We start from the raw sequence: 19912 nt of genomic DNA, 5'->3' as shown, positions 1-19912 counted from the left end.
AAGAGTGTATAAGGGAACACACAAATACACAAGGACAGATGGCATTATCTTCATACAAAGCATCCCTCTTTTTGGCGCAGCCTGACTTCACACACAAAGACATACCATTTAAGGAATATCCAGTCCTAGGAATACTGAGAGGGTTTTATTCAGTTGTCGTTTCTATTGACTTTGTCTTAACGTGTACTTCATACTTGGTTTCAGGGAAGGTTAACCTATGTTCAGGTTGTGTTTTCTCCAAAGATGGTGAGGTCTTTGATTTAACTAGCTGGGAAACAGGTGGATGCACCACAAAAGCCTTGTCACCTAAAAATGACAGACTCTACCTCCATTGTATTTATAGCATCCCCATTAGGTTCATATCGATAAACACCACAAATAGACTTTAGAACAGAGAGAATCGAGAAGCCTTCTTCTAGCTCTCATCTGCTCAGACTTGAAAATATATGATTCAAGAGAAGACTGCAAATTTAGGATCTAAATGTTGTTGGACCAGAACTTACCAGCTGAAGACTGTTTAGGATATTTATGAAGGAACCTAGTGGACCTCTGTTCAGCTTCTGGTGGAGAGGTAGAAATACACATATCAGAAGGAACATCCTTCCTGACAGTCCCACCAAAGAAACCATAAAATGAGAAAGCGCAAAACCAGAAACAGTCCCAAAGCCCTGATGAAGTTTCCGCTGAATGCTGAGGCACATAGGCTCTGTGGAGAGATGTAACTCTCTGGGGTATGCAACTGTGCACAGCACTTTATATAGTAATTAAAAAGAAAGAAACAAAGCGTTCTGTTAAAAAGACTGCCAGTTCCCCAGAGAAAATAACTTTGTGTATCACTTTATGCTAGTGGAAACAGAATAGAAAACAAAATACCACAGAGTTACATACATGTTCTTTCTCTAGAAGTATTTACAAATAACTTTACAAATTTTTACACACATTTTCAGGTTTGTTTGTTTACTTTTAAATTAAGAGCAAAATTAGTCCCCAGAGGCTTCTAAGGCTTCAGTTGGTGCCTTGTACTGTACATTCATGCTTGGCTTCTTCCTGGGAGAAGGGAGGAAAAGAGTTCAAAAATGTGCAAAACACAGACATCTAGAGAGCCCTGGATGTAAGGGTTCCTAGAGACCGACAGCCATAGAGCGGTCGTCCTACTTCTCTTCAAATCAGAGACAGCTACTGGTGGTGGGCTCAGGGCAAAAGAGATTAGGGAGGGAGAAGGAGCCATATATGAGTTGCACTAATTAGATGAGTACATTAGTGCTGGAACATCTGGGTAAGAAGTCATAGATCAATTCCTACTGCATACAGCAGTTCAAACAACGCAAGGAGTGGACATCATGAATTCTAAACACAGCATTGAAATGATCTCTTGTACACTGTTAGAGTTTGACTCCTGCTGCATATTTTGGAGTCAGAATTACTGTTCACTGACACAATCTTGACCAGGCACAGTATGATTCTATCAGTCAAAAAATACTGACTTTTTTGAGAAAGACGCTCCTTTCTCCTAGTTTTCACAGGTTGTTTTGTTTTCATGCCTTAACACTAAATGTTGTAAAAATATTGAAATTAAAAAAGAAAAAATTTACAATTTACAAGTGTCCATATAAGTAAATTATTCAAAAATTCAAGATCATCTACAAGGGTCTACGAAATAACAATGCTGATAACGACACTGAGCCTGTGGGAAGAACAATCCACATGCCGTGAGAAACGGATGGTGGGTTTCTTCCAGAACGATGAGTCACAAGGTTGGTCTTTTCTTCTAAAATCTGGTTCTTCAGCTACAGCAGCAGAAGTCTTGAGTCCTTCATTACTTACTTCGACCTAAAAAGCAGAATATATGAATTACTTAAAAAGGAAAACCTATTCTGTTTATCTTCTCATTTGTGAGATGTAAATTCACACCAGCTGACACATTAGTAACTAATGAACAAGTAGATAAAACACCTCTGGTGACTAATTTCCTCAGCTGTAAGACCCACATATAAGGTCAAGAATGAATGGCTGGGTACAAAGTGGTAGCTTTGTCTCATGCATACCACAAAGGCAAAAAAACATTTGGGGAAAAATACCACAGATAGTGAAACATGTCTGAAGCTCACATAATAATTGATCCTTTTCAGCATAATATATTTTAACAGTATAAGATATATGTTCACCAGATAAAATTTTGACATGACCTGAGTACAAACATGAGCATTTGAGCTGGACTCACACTATTTATAGTCCTCACCGCAATCACACCCCTGCTGAATCTATGTATTCTCCCATGACTTACTGTAAACCATGTTCACTTGTGTAATCTTGGAAAATCTATGATGGTCTTTCATAGAGATTTTACAGTGGGTAGAGCCTCAGGAGAAGATGCAAACAGGATGGGATCGCACAGACCCATCACAGGGCAGTGACCTCTCCACTGGCAGAGTTTCTCAGACATCGCATTAGTCCCATGAGCAGAAGCTAGCAATGCCCTTGGAAATGCTGGGGACACTAGTAGCACTGGATCAGACCTACTCATCCAAACAGCAATGGGGCACATGTAAACTTTAACTTCTGCGCATTGCAGCAAATAATAATGATAATGATAATGATAATGATGATAAAAAAACATTATGCAAGCCAAAATGCAACTTTTTTTTTCCTTATAGAATCACAGAATCATAGAATCATTTAGGTTGGAAAAGACCTTTAAGATCATCAAGTCCAACCGCAAACCTAACATTGCCAAGTCCACTACTAAACCTACTAAATCATGTGCCTAAGCGCCACGTCTACATGTCTTTTAAATACCTTCAGGGATGTTCCGTACTTCCCTGGGCAGCCTGTTCCAATGCTTGACAACCCTTTCGGTGAAGAAATATTTCCTAATATCCAATCTAAACCTCCCCTGGCACAACTTGAGGCCGTTTTCTCTTGTCCTAATTTCTTCTAATCGCCATGCTTCTCTCTTTTCCATGTAGCAGTACATGAAGTAATTCTAATCACTACTGAGTGACCTGGCTTTTGACATTGTGCTTGAAACAGATGAAAACACAACAGTCTTCTTTATAGTCCATGTGCTTTAGTCCCAAAGAGAACATGACAATTTTTTTCCACTCCCTCTGTTGTTTCCTGCCTTACACACATCTTAATTGAAACTGCACTGTTCAGGGCAAAGATCCTGCTTCTCCTTGTCTGGTAGCCTAGTGGGGTTATAGGCAGAATGAAGAACAAACAGACAAACTATGATCATTCATATTTGCATTAAAAAATGTTCCCCGAGAGAATAAGTTCAAATTTAACCTCTTCTCAGGGGTGAAAAGGAAAACTAATCTTAGACTTGCTAATCATTAATAATTACGGCAGCACTAAGCAGACATTATACTGAATATGAGTACTAAGCAAAAACAGACTACATAGTCTGGATGAGGCCACAGAACCTTGTATTTTCAATGGGCTATTTTTAGTTAATTTATGAATGAAATGAGGGAAATAAAAGGGGTGAGAAAAAGGGAAATAAAGGCAAGCTTTCATCTATAAAAAGGCATCACGCTAATTTTTGCCATGAGTAAAGTGGTAAGGATGGCAAAATATCTGTAATCTTTATTAAGGCTTTGCATGTATTTAACAAGCATTATTCATGTTCAATTCTAAGAGAACAGAAATGGAGTTTTTCACAGCCTGGATACCAGAAGTCACATGTCTTAGGGATACTATGGATTCTCAGACTATATATAACTGATACAGATAGCAATTAACTTATCAAAAGAAGTCAAGAAGGCTGATGTGCTGCAGAGAGATAAGCACCTCCAAGTTTCTGGCACAATCCACTGACTACTCAAATTGTTTCCAGCAATTTGGCTTTTAATTCGGTCTTTGATCACTGATAGTATTTTTCCTCCCTGCTTAGGTAAAGATCCTCTCTGTATCTTTCAGTGCATAAAAGCAAAATATCAATAAAGAAGAAAACACAATATAATTTTTCTTCCAGTTTTACACTCCTAGCAGCCATAAAGAGGCCAAAGAGGGTGCTCCCAGCTGTATAAGAATACCCATACATGGGAAATGGGAAGATGCCATCTATTTTCCAGTATTGCAAGCTCACCGACAACCCCAAAATCCTTTGAGCTACTTAACCAAAACCTGCTATCAAAGAGCAAATTCTCAGATTCTGTGACTTTCCTACTGCAAAACAAATTAACAGATTTTGCAGGAACGTATATATGTCTTTTGTGAAAATGTCTTTTTTTTTATCTCCTTTAGTTATAGCTAAGTTTATTAAGAAAGTACTAAACACTTATTCACCTAATACTTTAAAATTAACCTCAATGCAGGTTTAGAGATTAAAATCTTTTATGGAGAGGTGTAAATGTTGCAGCTGTGGCTTTCTTCCTCCTGGATACCAATTTCACTTTTTCAGTCTCTTGCAGCTTATTCAGAATGGTCAAAAACCCCTTTTGCTGTCATCTTTCCCACAGAAAATGCAGCAAAATTGGCACTTAATGAAACACTACTGTAAATGCAGATTCCAGTGTAGAGGGTGTACTTAATGCCATGTCAAACTGTTCATTGTTTCATTTTGTTGTCTTAATGTGATATTTCTTCCTGTTCTAACATACACCGTCATACTGAGATAGGGCTTTTCTCCTTTTCAAGCCTTCATAATCCTACAATATTTACTCACTAAATTTGACTGAAAGTTTGCTGTGTTTGTTTCTACAAACTGAAAGCTGAAGCATGAATAAAATATATTTAAAAACCATGCAAAAATTAATGAAGTCACAAGCAAAGTTCAGGTGTCAAGTGCCCACTCAAAACATTTGGTTAGCAGTTGTCCACTTTAAATTAAAACTCCCAGCACACGCACACATGTGTACACCAGGAAAAACCTTCAAACCCATTTTAATTCTCTTAACTGGCAAGTAAAATACAGTAAGTCATTAAATCAGTTTCAGTCAATTAGCTGCACGTGGGTTTCATGTTACATTTAAGATGCATAAAAGACCCGAAGGTAAATTTAAAGACAGAAAGCATCAGGGCAACGATTTACAAGGATCTAAGAAGAATTTCCAAATTAACATCTTCTGTTTTACCACTAATACTTTGAAATATCATCTATTTGAAGTTATCTGAGCTTCTGCCAAAATATATGTACTAGTAATGCCTCCCCATATCTTAATTTATTCCAAATAAAATGAATAGATACACATCCAAAATTATTCATTAGGTAGCAGAGTAGGAAAAGCCTATGAAAACATGTGGTTTTCATGGTTGGAGCACATAAGTGATGACAAAGAGATAATGAACTTCCAGTGAAACTCTACAGATAGATAGATTTTAAGCTGACTAGCAGTTTTTCAGCAAACCTTTTTCTTTCTGTAGCTAGACAAATGTAAAAGCTTCTGCTTTTCCGTAAATGGGTTAATCTCATTAAGGTTTATGCAGCAGCAGCAGCCATAAACCAGCTCTTTTCTTGCTAAAAAGTCATCAGGGAAGCAATTCCATCCTTCACTGTGAGCCTCTCCTTGCGTTAAGCCAAGGCACGACATGGCAGACATGGGGATATCTACTAATCCCTGCTTTAGCAGATATGTCATCAATGACAAAGTGTCCTTACTTGCATGTTTTATGTGGATTAATTTTTAATTAAGTTCTGATTAAAATATAATTAAATTATTAGTAACCTGATGCCAAAATTATTTCAGGAGAAGGTTAGCTTTCAGTCCAGTTAGAAGGATTAATGTGGTCCATAGGACCAGAACCTTACCTACAGGCTTTACAGGCTTTAACTCAACATGTTCCTGGGGGGGCTGTCGGTAGGAGTATGTGTCAAGTCCGCCTATGAAATCAACTGAAAATACAACAGTTCCAGAAATGAACAAATGGAAATGAAAATATGTCAACTGAAAAAGAAATATGGACAAATTATGTTAAAAAAAATAGTAAGCGCATGCACAGGTTTGCATACAAGAAATAAACCAAGTAGGTAAAGGTGCTGTGGAAGCTGCTTACAGAAGGCTCTGTGCTCTGTCTTCCCTGGGGTCCATTTAGCCCTGTGCCTGGCAAGACAGGCGTGCCGTTGGCTGACCAGACATGCACACTCCTGCCAGTGGGCATGCAAAAGGAGCATCCACGGATCTGCAGAGTACGTAAACAGAAGCCACTGTGGGCTAATGTAGCTGCTTCTCTTTAGGGCAATCTCAGCATGTATTTCATAATTCACTTTCAACTCCTTTTGAAGTGTTTAGAAATGTAGGCAGTGGAAACAGTTTAGCTCGTGAGCCTAATTTCACCTAAACTTTTACGACTCTGTGGACTCGCAGGAATGTAACTCACTGAAAAAACCCAAAGGTGTGTCTGCTGAGTTAAGAATAAACAGGTGAGAACTGAATGTGAAAAAGCAGCAGCATCTTCTCCGGGTGAACTTGTGGGGACAGGAAGCTTTTTCAGAATCCTTTCACTTTCTCTCAAGATTTCTATGTCAGAAATAATGTGGGGATATCTGCTCTTGAGAAGTTTTTAGTTCCTTCTGTGGTCATAATGATTTTAAAATAAGACATTTTAGCCTGCGTCTTGTATCTTGTTATTTTTGGTAAGATTTTAAGCAGCTTCAAGAAGCCACACGTCCAAGATATCCTAGAAATCTTAAAAGCATGTTCATGGGGAAAGTTATTTTTCTGTTGGTTTAGAAAGACTTTTTTTCAGACCCGTGCAGAGCTGACAAATTCACAGCATGTTAGGATTCTTTGGTCACATAGAAAGCAACTGCCTTCATTTGTTTATATATAGGCATATACACAAAAGTCCTAAGCAGAATTTAGATCCTCATTGTTTTAATCTCCATATGAGCACCAAATAAGAAACAGCCCCTTCCCAGGCAATGTATACACTAGGTAAACAAAGAAAGAAAGAGTGCTCATCCAGGATGAGGGGATGGGGAAATAAGGCTTAGAGATTGAAGGGCTGATGAAATACCCACTGAAATCTGTGGAAATGCTCCTGCTGATTTTAGTTGCCTCTCCTCTTGAGTCTAGGAAAGGGGTAGCTTGCCTGAAAACTGAACTTGGTGTACTTCAATCATACGGCACCACCTTAGCCGCAAGACTGTTTTCTTAAAACTGTCTGAGCAGGACATAATGCTGAAGAGCTAGCCCAGCCCGAGTGCCAGCCCTAGCCTACCTATCTGCACCTCCTCTTTATAATGTATTATTTCTTTCATGTTGCAGTTCTCCTTCAGAATGCTGTCACTAAATAAAATAACATACATCAAAATTGACTTAAGCACTAATGGGACCGAACCCTTACAAGGAGACATATTTGCAGATACATTTTTGTAAAAGTTGACTTTTAAAATATCTAGATGTCTAATGTAAGACATAGTTACTTATTTGGTTTTAGAATAAATCGTGTCCATAGTGATACAATTTTTTTTTTTGTGGTTATATACTTTAGTTTTCCCTGCTCTCTGAAGGGGTTTATTTTTTCTGCTGAGGACATGTGATAGAAGGAGTTAGAAAGTATGTTTTTGAGATAATTCACCACTTCAGAACCACACATCGTTCCTCTTAGCAATCACAAGCATCGTCGGCAACTGTAAGCAGGGAGAGAATTTAAAGTAACTAGTCCTTCTACCAACAAATCGTTTGAAGAAATGAAGTCAATATGTATTAATGATTGACAACATGGACATGTCTTTGTCTGACAAAGAAAATATATTTAATAGCACCATCCAACAAGTTTTGAGATGAGCTGCTCAAACATGTTTAGCTGAGGCTTTCTCTTTTGCAATCCAAGATGTGTTATATATTATTAAAGTTGAAGTTCGACTTAAAATTCATGTGAAGCTAATTCTCAAGGTAAGAAGCTGCTCTATCACACAAGACAATGGAACGTGCCATTTTTCATTATGCGCTCTATTTTATGGCTGATAGCTCTTTAATAAGAAGATCTATCATCAGTTATTTGAATGATAAGCTACCTTTAGTTTTAAAAATTCAGTCTGATTTTACCTGATATTTTCACCACTTATATCTAGTATACTTCCAGGACTAAGACCACAGATGGCCATTAAATATAGAAATTTGAACTTTCATTTTCATTTGATACAAAGACATTACTGTGTACGTTTCAGTTCAAACAGACATCTTAGACATCCAACTTTGATTAAATGCTTTAAAACTTTACATTGACTGAACTTTTCAGATGCATACATCCCTCTGTTTAATTAATTGGCCAAAAGTAAACAGCAGCTATATTTGCATAGGTTTCCCAAGGGGAAAACATTAGTTTAAGGATGATACCAAATAATTGATTTTGTTTATTTCTGGCCTAGTTAATGGATTATGGAAAATTTCTGCCATAGATTCATAGGACTACAATAATTAACTTCAGAAAGTTGCATATGCCTGGAAGAAAGTTCAATGTAAAAAAGAATTGTATACAGTTCTATAATTCTATGCATTAAAAAAACCCCCAAACAAAACCACAACTTGTTAGCAGTAGGGATGTTCAGTCACTAAACAAGGAACACCCCATGGAGTCCAGTCATTAACTACAGTCACGCAGGGAGAAACTTAAAATCCTAAGGAGAGGATTTTTTAGCACCCCACAGATAATAGCAGGTTACAGCAGAAGCTAGTTATTTTATCTGCAGCTGGCTGCAAAACATGATCCATATTCCCAGGGAATTGCTCTCTCCTTGTGTCACCTCAGTTTTGTGGTCATGCTGGATGCTTAATGACCAGTGTGAAACGTTCCTTTAGAGTTCACTACCTGCTGGGCTTGGAAGTGCAAATCTGTGCTGGCTGTCCACCGTGGGTAGTCCATTAAAACGACGCTCATTCACTCACGGGCCATATCAGAGGAACAGCTGTCATAATCTGCCTGAGTGAGAAAAGTGCAATACGCTACTGGCTGAAGAAAGCGTATCCACTGTCATCAGTAATTTTGAGGGTTATTCTTTTCTAGATGAATGAAATTTAGATTTGCCTTACTACTGCTAATCCAGCCCATTCGCCCATATGCCAGTTAAAATTTGCTTTCCTTTGAAGTTAGCGCAGAAGAATCAGAGCTCAGAAAAAAGTCCTTTCTCCTTTCCCACCCTCTCATCTAGAATTCAGCTTCTCTGGCAATGTCCCACCAACCTGCTGGCAGGCCCTGTGCAAACAGCTGGCAGGGCTTGTCAGCCCATTGGTATATTACTAATTTCTCCTTTCAAAGTTGGCAAATTCTATGCGTGTCTGGAGGTGCAGGGTATAAACAGAGCAGTCATATGCAGATAGCACAATTCTTAGTAAATCCTGCAGCCTCTTGGCCTGGAATACCTTAGATCCTATTGATGCTTGCCTCCCCTTTTTATAAATGAGGGTAAGCCCCAAACTGATGGCTTGAACGGCTCACACCTCCAGCTGTCCCTTTCCAAGAGAGGGGCAGGCTAGCAACTGCTTGAACACGTGTTTTTATGTACAGAAGATTTTCTTAAACGATGGCGTTCCAAATACTATTTTGCATTCAATTATTTTCCTTGTGCTGCGATTTTTTGAATGGCAATATATTAATGCAATTGCATCATTAAGAAAAGGTATGTAACTGTGGAGGGTGTAACCAGGTCACAGAAGTGACAGGTAGTAAGAAAAAGAGCCAAAGTCAACAAGAAAGAGGAAGCAAAAATGGAGGATTGATGATAAGTCAGTGCTAGATGCATAAAGTCCAAAATTTGGCCTTTCCAATGTTTGCACTTGTAGCTTATGTAAAGTTTCCAGATATGCACATTTTTTTTCTAGGATGTCTATTTCTTCAGTTACCTTCCATTCTCAGGAGGCACACTGTTCTTACACCCTTCACTGAACCAGTCAGACTGACCCAGCCATCTGTCTGGAGCCAATACTATCCATTTTTCCCTCTTCATACTAAGTCTGAGCACCGAAGCCTCAAGTCATGTAGCAGAAGAATCACACATTCCTTTGCAGAATCCCAGGAATAGCTTCTCATTTATGTAGAGGACTAAAGGAGGGGAAATGTGTGCAAGACAATTAAGAAAGGGAGAAGAAGAGACGTCAGCAATCATATGTGGCACTGTGATTGCTGCTCTGTCTCCATAAAGTACTAGCAGATGGTAATCAGGTTAAAACAGGATAAAGTAGTAGAACATTACTAAGAGACAACCTTTTACATAAACTTTTATTACTGGAAGCTAGAAGGGGAATATTTCAGGGTTCCACAGTAGTTATTAAGATTTTGCACTGGATTTTCTTCTTAGTCTTCACCTAGTGAGATAGATCATAATTTTAAAAACTGCCCTACATTGTAACACGTGAGTACCACACTTCTCTGCAGGACTGTGCTGACAGAAGCATCCTCTCATGAGTTGCCTTAAAAAGAGCACTGCTACCGAAATTTTAACTAGATCTTTGCTATTGAACTCTCTCCTCATTGTATCAGTGTTGTGATATCCAAGATTTTAATATCAGATATTCAGAGATTTTTTATTTTCCAAGGATATGACTCCCCAGTAAGATGAAAAAAGCATGAGGAACATCAAAGTTGTTAGAAAGTGAAAGTGGCTCAAACCTTCTTATCCCAGATCCCTGAGTCATTCCAAATATGAAAATACCTTTCCAAAATGTTCTCTGTGCCATGCCTTTGAAAGCTTTACGGCTATACCGTCCCATTACTGAAGTTAAATGACAGGCTGCCTGATTATGGGTTTTTTCTTAAAGTAAGTATTTCTCAATCACTTTCAGGTCATTAAAGACTCTTGGCCACTACATGGTAAAAGACCCTAGAAGAGTACAGTCATCACACATAAGGTCTATAGGAAAAATACTTACCCCAAGTTTATTATCACTAATTTAGTATCAGAAAAGAATATACTTTAAGCTGCAAATATGTAGGAATTCTTTCCTTTAGGCTTCAGCAAACATCCATTTTTTATGACGCTGTGCTATCTGCAAACCCTTATGCAAAACTTAAGTTGATGAGGAATAGTTTTCCATTTTGGTTTAAAATGTTATATCTTACTCTCGCTAAATACTTACCAGAGCCTAATCTTTTTGGCAAAGCAAAAAATTATGTTCACACAATACCAAGAGAGAAACAATGCCGTTGAGCTTTCACAACACATACCCAGTCAATCCACTAAAATGGCAGCTGAAGTAGTCAAGAGTAAAGACTGTTGTACAGAAGGCTGCTACAGCTTCAGTCACACCTCCAAACACATGATCTTCACAATAAATGTGTCCAAGTTGGCTTCAGAAGAGACAGAACTCTGAATCTGCTTTTTGAAGTTATGCTTTGATCTTTTTTGGTAGTCTGATTCAGGACTATATGATATCTATTAGTGTGCCTTTATATTTCTGCTGAGTTTGATGCCATCAACTACAGAGTTCTTTTAAAAATGTTTAGTGCAGGTGCTAGGACTGACTGGAATTGATCTGCTCCACTTACAGTTCATTGCTAAGTTGCAAGTTAGGTGTTTTGTTCCTTCAAGTTGTTCTTTTTCCTATCAGTTGAGTCCCGCGGGTCTCTATTTCTGGCCTGTTGTTCTTTGTATCCATACCAATTTCTTTTTGCTTCAGTTATCCGTCAGTATGATCCAATTATTTATTTTTGAGACAAAATTAAAGTATCTGTAGCTGCCTGGTTATTATGTATCCAAGAATATCACAACTGTTCTTTCTAATCTTAACTACAAGTCACAGATGCTTCAGTATGTGAAATTAGTGTCCCCTTATATAATGCAAACCCTGTTGAACTCTATTGAATAATTAAAGATAAACTTCCTAGAGCAAAGTATTTACAAGATCAAATACATGACATAAAGCCATGCCTTTTGGAACACTTGTGGCGTTTGAAGAAAGGATTTCTATACATAGAAGAAAGTACACGTCATCCATTCACAACAGAAGAATATTAACTTTATTTTAAAAAGTAAGTTATATGACTGGAGGGACTCTTTTTATCATTGAGTGATTCTGGATTTTTGTTCCCACCTTCCTAGGGATGGAAGACTGTTCCTGAACTTTGCTGCTATCATCCTCTGTGACACGATATTTGCTTCATGTGTTTGTATCTTTACTTGTCTTACAAAGAGCGAACAGGAGCGAGCTGAGAATGTTCAGGAGAGCATGTCTGTGTGCATGGCACAGCAGATGACACAAGCCAGAGAGGCAAGGAGCTGCTAGCCTGCTCCTCAAAACTGAGGCTGCAGAGGGGAGCAGCAAACCAGGCAGGTCTTAGAAGCGATGGAGAGAAGGCACTGCTAAGGACTTGGGAGGCCAAACAGAGTCTGCTGCAATTCAAGAAGCCAGAGACTTGGCTGAGACTCAAATGGAAAGCATGGTTCTCCAACTGCATGGACACAGACAACAAGGGAGGAAATGTTATAAACCTCTCATTTCTACTCCGTATGATGTAGTAACTCTGAGTTTTCCATTTAAGAAGTGTGCTAGTTTATCATCAAATTACTTTTGCCTTTTTTGAGTTTAGTGTTGTGGTTTTCTTTGGAAATTTTCTATAAAAGTACATGTGCACATTTACTTCAAAGCTCTGGCTGAATAAAACTCTGTCACGTTCAGCCTTTGTTGCAATTTTTCTTGTCTTTCCTTTATAGCCCTATTTTCAAATCTTTGCTTTAAAATCTGCTTAACATCTCTGCCCGTTAATGTCTTTTGCTGCCAGTCAGGAGAGTCTCCTTCTTCCCTGACCCTTCCTTCCCTTATTAGTAGCTGGCTTTGCTGGGGTCCAGGTACAGAACTGCCTTCTTTAACTTGACAGACTTGACATCTTGAACTTGACACACATGCTGAAACGTATACTTCCAGTAGCCTGAGACGTCAGGTATCAGCTTTTCCAGAAGAACACTGATCTGGTGATATTTTCCACTCTGTGATATCAAGCACCTTAACACTGTGCAATGTTTTTTGCCATTTCAGATGAGGCAATTTGCATTCCCACATCATCCTCCTCATTTATTATCCTGCCTTTGCCCCCATGACCATCAGTGATATCCTGTGTAGAAATCCTGCTTCTCCACATGACATCTGCTCGTTAGTGTGGGGCATTGTATGCATTCCCTCCTCTGCAACTACACTGTGCTCACAGCTACACCTTGCTTAGCAGTAGTCTGCTTCAATCCTTGAGGAGGCAGACCCCAAGGCTTTCTACCACACATCTTCCTGGATTTCAGCCTCTTTAAACTCCAAACTACCTTTTTTTCTCTGCTAAGCAGACAATGCTGCCTCCAGTGCCGCTGGAGCCTTTCTCTCTACATCCCAGCAGAAAATCCCACATTCTCCCTCTTTGAGTAACCACAGTAACCAGTGGTCCTACTGTGCCTTCTCTGAATTCAAGTCTACAGATCAGAAACAGAAGTGGATAAACTCCCTCTGTGATCTCCAGATTCTCAATCTTCTCCTGTCAATCTTTTATCTCTGTGGATGAGCACAAATCAGCAAGCTCTAATCTTCTGTTCTTGCCTTTGGTTTTTCAAGACCGGAAAGCCAGTAAAATAACCCATCTGTTGATCAGTGTCATGCCAGCCTTCTCCAGTCCCTGTAAATGCACTACTACTATGGTACCCCCAGTTTGCCCCAGAATATCTGATCATCCACTATTTCAAAGCCATTGTGGTTGTATCTGGTAAGCTTACTACTTAATCATATCCAAGTGCAGCAATGAGTACTCATTTATCTGTGAGTGCTTCTCTGCAAATTGGGAAACTTATTGCACCTCATACTGTTGTTGCTTTTGTTCTGCTCTGTCTTCACCTCAAGTCATCTTGCTGATCTCTTAATGTTTTTTTTTGACATTACCATCTCTATCACCAACTCAAATTAGCTCCTCAAAACACCAAAATATAATACGACTACATCCTCAGCTTTGAAAATAGATCTAGGAATGTAGAGCATTACAAAATTGGAGCTTACAATGGCCAGTGGTCTTCTCATATATGATGGAGTGGAAAAAGAAATATCACGTCTGTCAGCAAACATGATAGCTAAGAAAATGGTTTTCTCATTGTTAGAAAGTTGGTATCATTTCATATTAAGAGAAAGATGAATGTGCAAAAGAGGAATAGAGTCTGTAACAGGATTAATACTCATTTTGAAGCCACCAGTGAATCAATCTGCTAATGATAAAGAAAGACAATGCAATACTGACCTCATCAATAAAAAATTCTCTCCCTGAAGAAAGATGAAGTAAAAAATACACTTTTATGAAAACCTTGTAACTCTCAAATTTCAGTACTCCAAAATAACACATTGTCATGATTAAGGAGGAAAAGAAAACGAGTAGAAATCAATGCGAAGGAATAAGAGTCATCATATAAATGGCGAGAGTCACATTGCGTTACTTGGTTTTGCTGCACCTAACCTGTAATATTGAGAAAAACACAGATGTACTGAGATTAAATTTCTGTTAACAAAACCAACTGTATATTTACTGATGACAAAAGAATGTCAAAAGAAGTTTAAAGTGAGTCCAGCTATGACCCAGATCACAGAGCACTGGTAAGAGAAAGACTTGTTATGATATAAAGCTAATAAAGCATATCAGCAACACAGACTAAATACAATAAATATAATGTAGACTTTTTGAAAAATAGGGTTTTTAGGAAGAGGTAATATGTTTTATTTGACCAGCTGTCCCAGCTGGAAAACCATATCAGCTATATCACCATATATATATCACCAGCTGGAAAACCATATCACCCGATTTAGTAAGATAACACCTCTTGCTATAAATCTTGCTTCTCTTATATCCTGAAATCATTAGGGCTATTGAAATAGTACAACTAGAAAATCTGAAAAGTACAACTTATAGACAACAAGTCCAGGTTTACAAATAGGAGGAATTTAGAAAGGTTATTTTATGAAGGGTTGAAGGTGTGATGACATCAGAGACACAGTAAAGAGAACTAAAGAATAGGTTACAGTAAAAATTCAACAGGACAAAAAAAGGGTTTAGCAAAAAAACCTTAAATTAGTTTAAATATTTGAATATCTTCTCCTTTCTCTTGTTCTTTAACTGTGGTTATTCTAAGAAATCCTTGTGATACTTTATTTGCATGGGTCTTTCTCTTGCTTTGATTTTATCAATGATCAACATTGTTATCCCTTCCTTTTCCAAACAAAATTGACAACTTTTCTTGGTGGAACATGCTGGTTGCCTTTAGATTTATGGGATTTAGAGGTGAGATTTTCAAAGATGGGTAAAACTATGGATAGTTAATTCTTATTTAAATTGTTTGATTTTGCCACATTTTGAGAAAGTATACATTACCAAATAAAATAATCGTCTAAAATTACCTGACTGTGACCTGGAATTTTGGCTTGGTTCAACGTACTTCACTGACTTGTGCTGGTTAGCCATCTCTTTTTGAATTTATACAATAGCTGTTTTGCAAAGTAGTTGTTTGAGTAACCTCTAAGGCTGTAATGTATGATTATATATGCTGGGATCCATTACATACAATGGGACCCATATTGTATAATTCTTATCATGGATACTCCCTCAAAAACAAGGAAAAAAAAAAGCTTTGGCTTTTTTAGTGCTGTATTTCAAAGCTCAGTATTGTTAGAAAGGAAATGTGAATAAACCTCAGCTTCAGGAAAATTCAATCAGCTGGTCTGTATGGATCTGTTTTCATTTCTGAGGTTATTGTCTGTAAGGAAAACGGGAGGACACTTCTTTCTTCTAAAATGAAACCTCACCATCACTCTCTCAGACCAGACATGGGCATAAGGTAAAAGGCATTGAGAACTCTGGTCACCTAAACTGCTAATTCATCCACAGGTCTGTTGAGTGTGTCAAACACATTGAGATATGTATAATGGGAAGCGGTGGGAATATTTGCCTCAGTTGTAACTGTTCATCTCACTGAATCCCCAGATTCCTTATGAGCATATAAACAAGATAATTTATGGCCCGGTGTAGAGCCTGATTAATCCTGTACCCTCCTTGGCTCAGTACACCACCTCATCACGCAGGTGCACCACTCGCTCCAGGCTTACGCTTCCCACACCAAAGGCAGCAGTTATTACAAGACAGAGCTCTTAGGCGTGATGTGCTAACTGGGAAATTATCACTCAAGCAACAATAACAAGGAAATGGATATTACTTAAGCTGAGGCCCAGAAATCAGGATAACACGTCTGCATGAAAGTTAAGACCTGGGGAGATGGCATTTACACAGAAAAGTGGGAGTCTGAAAGTTTCTTTCCAAGCTCCACAAATTAAAATGGACACAAAGCTGTTCCCATTTAGAAATGAAGTAAGAAGTACTTCATTTCTGGAACTGGAAGTGGAAAATGGATTTGTAAAGAGATTTCATTTTAATGGAGAAGCTGGGTGAAAGGTAGGGACAGGAACGGGCACCACTTAGGCCTGTGTGCGATGTCAAGTGGAAAGCTCAGGAGAGGGACGCTGGATGCTGGAGTAAGACTGATTTAACAATAGATGCAATTTAAGTGAAAAGATTAAGGTGCTGGCAACTGGGGGTTGGGATAGCATCCATTTAAAAGCAGATTTAATTTAAACAGAAAGGCCAAGGAAGTGGAAGGTGGAGACTAAAACAAAATCAATATTAAATTAGCTAAGTAGAAGCTTGAATCAAATCAGCGAGTTAAAATGTGTTTATCCAAACAGGTCAAAATTGACCAATATATGCCCTAATACTGTTCTGACACATTTCTCTGTTCAGAAGAATATGTTAGCACTTTCTGCAAATAATACATCAAAAATATTTGCTTTCCATACAGATATTTCTAAATGCTTCACCTGTACTCCTGAAGTCCCATTCAAACCATGTGGGTATTTCTACAGTCAGAATCCCAAATCGTGGATGGAAGCAAGTGATTGTAGCTCTGTACCATTTGGTATCTGAAAGCTCACACAATTCATTGGTATAAAAGAGATCTTTAAAAAGTATTAGGTTCTACACTCCTAAACTCTCCCTCAACTTTGTACAAAAAAGAATGAGTGGATAACTCCGACTTGATCAAAATGACCAAGTATCATTTCGATGTATGAAGCAGAAGAGAGTATGTATCATCTCCTGAGCTATCTGTAGTGCCAGGCAGCTGGCTCTGGGTACTCGGGTTTTTCTCACCCACACAGGAACATTTCAAAGCCGTACCGTGTGTTCACCACTACTGCTCTCATCTACTAATATTCTGGGGAATATCTGATAATAATTCTTCATGCTAAACTGATTGAGGTGATTCTTTCCTACTAAATTTCAGGAAAAATTTTCTGTCTTGTGCCTATGGGACTAACTGTGGGAAGGCACTGGAGGACTCTTATAATTTGAGTGATTTACCCTTTTTCTTAATGAAAAATAAATGACCTGCTGGCTTGCATGGAAATGGCATCTTGACTATTATCTTCATATATATTGCCAGGCAAGTTAGTCCAAGTTTAAGTCATAATTAAACTTGGTACAGGAAGAGGAAATTAGAGGCAACCCTCCAGTAAGAAATTAATTCTTTACTGAAGATAGACTAAAGTATTTTACTCAAGTGGTATAGAATCTCAAGGGGGATTTCTTCAAGTTGTTTGATTCACAACTTATAGCAAGCTATGCTCTATCAATGAAAAATTAGGATTAGTTTACACATGTCATTTAGATGATGCCACTTTCTCACACTTTGTCTGTACCCTATCTGGATCAGCCTTACATGTTGCATTACACATTAAATGTATGATACTTTCAGGCAGATAACTTCTGCTGCTGCTGGAAATATTCCACAGCCAAGAGTTCCCTTTTCGTATACTGTGCAATATCTATTATTTAAAGACAATCTCTCAGCTAGAGCAAGATGTTCTACAGCAGTCCATGGAGATTACAACTGCAAATGAAGACTACTTTTTACATTTTGCTAGGGGAATGCAAAAGCAGGGGGTGGCATGGGTATATTTTTTTCGAGTTGTTTTCCTGTGATGGATTATTCATCTATAGTTTTTAAGCAGAAAAAAAGAAGGGGGAATCATGCCTCTGCTGCAATTTTTTTGCCACTGACTTAACTAGGATCAAGATTTCTTCTAGTATTTATATTGTTTAACTGCTTTTATTTTACACCACCTCAGAGGTTTTACCCTTGGTTGTGTGCATTATATCTATGCACATTTCCACGGGAATGAGAACAATTGCTTGTTCAGGCAATGTATGATAACTTAATGTAAAATAAAACAAAAAAATAAAAAAATTGAAATAGTATGTAGTCATAATTTAAATCATATAACACCCCTGCTGCATTTCTTCCTTCATTAAATACTTCAGAATTCATTGTGTTAGTTTAGTGTAGGAGCAAGCATGCATTTTCAGTTAATTCACACATTAAGGCTAATGATAAATAGGACACCAACGGGACTGTAAGACCATACAATGTTGTTAGAATAACAGGTTTATCCTTTATATTTCCAGTATGGAAGAAAGTGGAGTCAGGTATAAGTAGGATACTAAATAAGTGAGTCTGCATCTCATCAACAAACTCCAGCTGGATAGAGCTCTAAAGTCTACAGAAACTGGATCTTGACATTTGTCTCTATAAAATGTTTGGTGGGATTGGCCTGGGTCACAGCTGAACTGAGGGAGCCTCCTGGATACTCCTGGTGCTATTTCTGGTCACACTTCATCCTCTCCTTCAGTTCATGGTGGGCATCTGCAAGGCGACGAGAGCAGCTGCTAGGAGGGAACGAGTCACCCCCTGGCACCAGCTATCCTGAAATGTGGGCAGCGCCTCAGTGTAAGGAGCAGCAGGAACCACCTGTCATCAGCCAGATGTTTTATGGCGTTGGCTGGGCTCCCTGGCTTTCCAGATGTCACAGACCATGTTTGACCGTGTAACATAGCTATGTTAGATTCTTCATCTCTGCAGGAGTCCACATTTGTTTATTTTCAGAAATCTGTTCAGTTGAATGAACACTTACAGAATACATTTTGGTTATGGATCCATTATAATTCCGTGCCTAGCGATATGTATAGTCTATCCCTGGTGAAAAGAAGTGATTCTGTTGTTTTACCAAAACCGATGTATCAAAATTCTGGGGGTTTGGGTTGCTTGTCCAGGTGAACAGAAAGCTGCAAATTTCTTCTCAAGCCTTCCAAAAACACTGATAGTTGCTGCCGTTATACAGAAATGCCAAAGCCAGGAGAATGCTGTCAACCTGGCAGCTATAGTGCTGTTTCAGTGCCAGGCAGTAAAACATTATAATTTTAAAAGTCTGCCAAGCATATTCATCCATTGGTCAGTAACAACATATTTTGTTTCAATATCTCAAGTCATTATGGCCTAAAGGTAAGAGTGGTGAGTACTAAAGCCCAGTGATGATCTGTGCTGCTGGCTGCTGTTTGGAAAGTTTCATAAGTCCTCATTTTCAGTGAGGTAATTTAGGATAGTCATTGTCTGGGGATGTTTGATTCTTGTATTGCCCAACAGAAGTGTAGGGCAGTATCCTCCTTCTTGGTCATCCTTGATATTAACCATTTTATGATAAAAATTCTCTTTTCTAGAAGGTAAATGGACTCAACGACATGGGCAATTGCAATTGATGTAAAGGTATTAGTAGTGCGTTCCCAAAAACTCCTTCGTTAAGGAAACTTGTATATTTATATATAAAGGTAATCACACATACAAACATATACGGGTCTGTGGCTAATATTAGCTATTGCTAGTTCTTCATTAATTTGCAAAAAATAGCATATTTATAAGAAATTTATCACTGCTGGACCTACTGTGTAACTACAAATATTAAATTAAACGTGAGGAAAAAATTCTTTCTCTTTTGTTTGATTACTGCCAACAGATGCTCAATGGTGTGTATAAATGTAATGCCATATGTCAGAAAAGGCAATGCAGTAGTTTTTCAGTGGTGGTAATAATGCATCTTGCTTTACTTAATATTTGTGTAATGATAGCATATGGAGG

General features: G+C 38.2%; 1 protein-coding gene across 1 annotated transcript in view; it reads right to left on the bottom strand.

Moving 5' to 3' along the window:
* Nucleotides 1–1412: 1412 nt before the first annotated feature.
* NKAIN3 (Na+/K+ transporting ATPase interacting 3) overlaps nucleotides 1413–19912 on the bottom strand; it is a 196749-nt gene continuing 178249 nt past the window's right edge. Inside the window, exon 5 of the mRNA XM_009332092.1 lies at nucleotides 1413–1830. Within this exon, the coding sequence (XP_009330367.1) occupies nucleotides 1817–1830 (14 nt within the window). The 3' untranslated portion in view covers nucleotides 1413–1816. The remainder of the gene's footprint in view (nucleotides 1831–19912) is intronic.

This window comes from Pygoscelis adeliae, unplaced genomic scaffold (assembly GCF_000699105.1).
Source record: "Pygoscelis adeliae isolate BGI_AS28 unplaced genomic scaffold, ASM69910v1 Scaffold98, whole genome shotgun sequence".
NCBI classification, from domain to species: domain Eukaryota; kingdom Metazoa; phylum Chordata; class Aves; order Sphenisciformes; family Spheniscidae; genus Pygoscelis; species Pygoscelis adeliae.
This window is presented reverse-complemented; position numbering and strand designations above follow the sequence as displayed.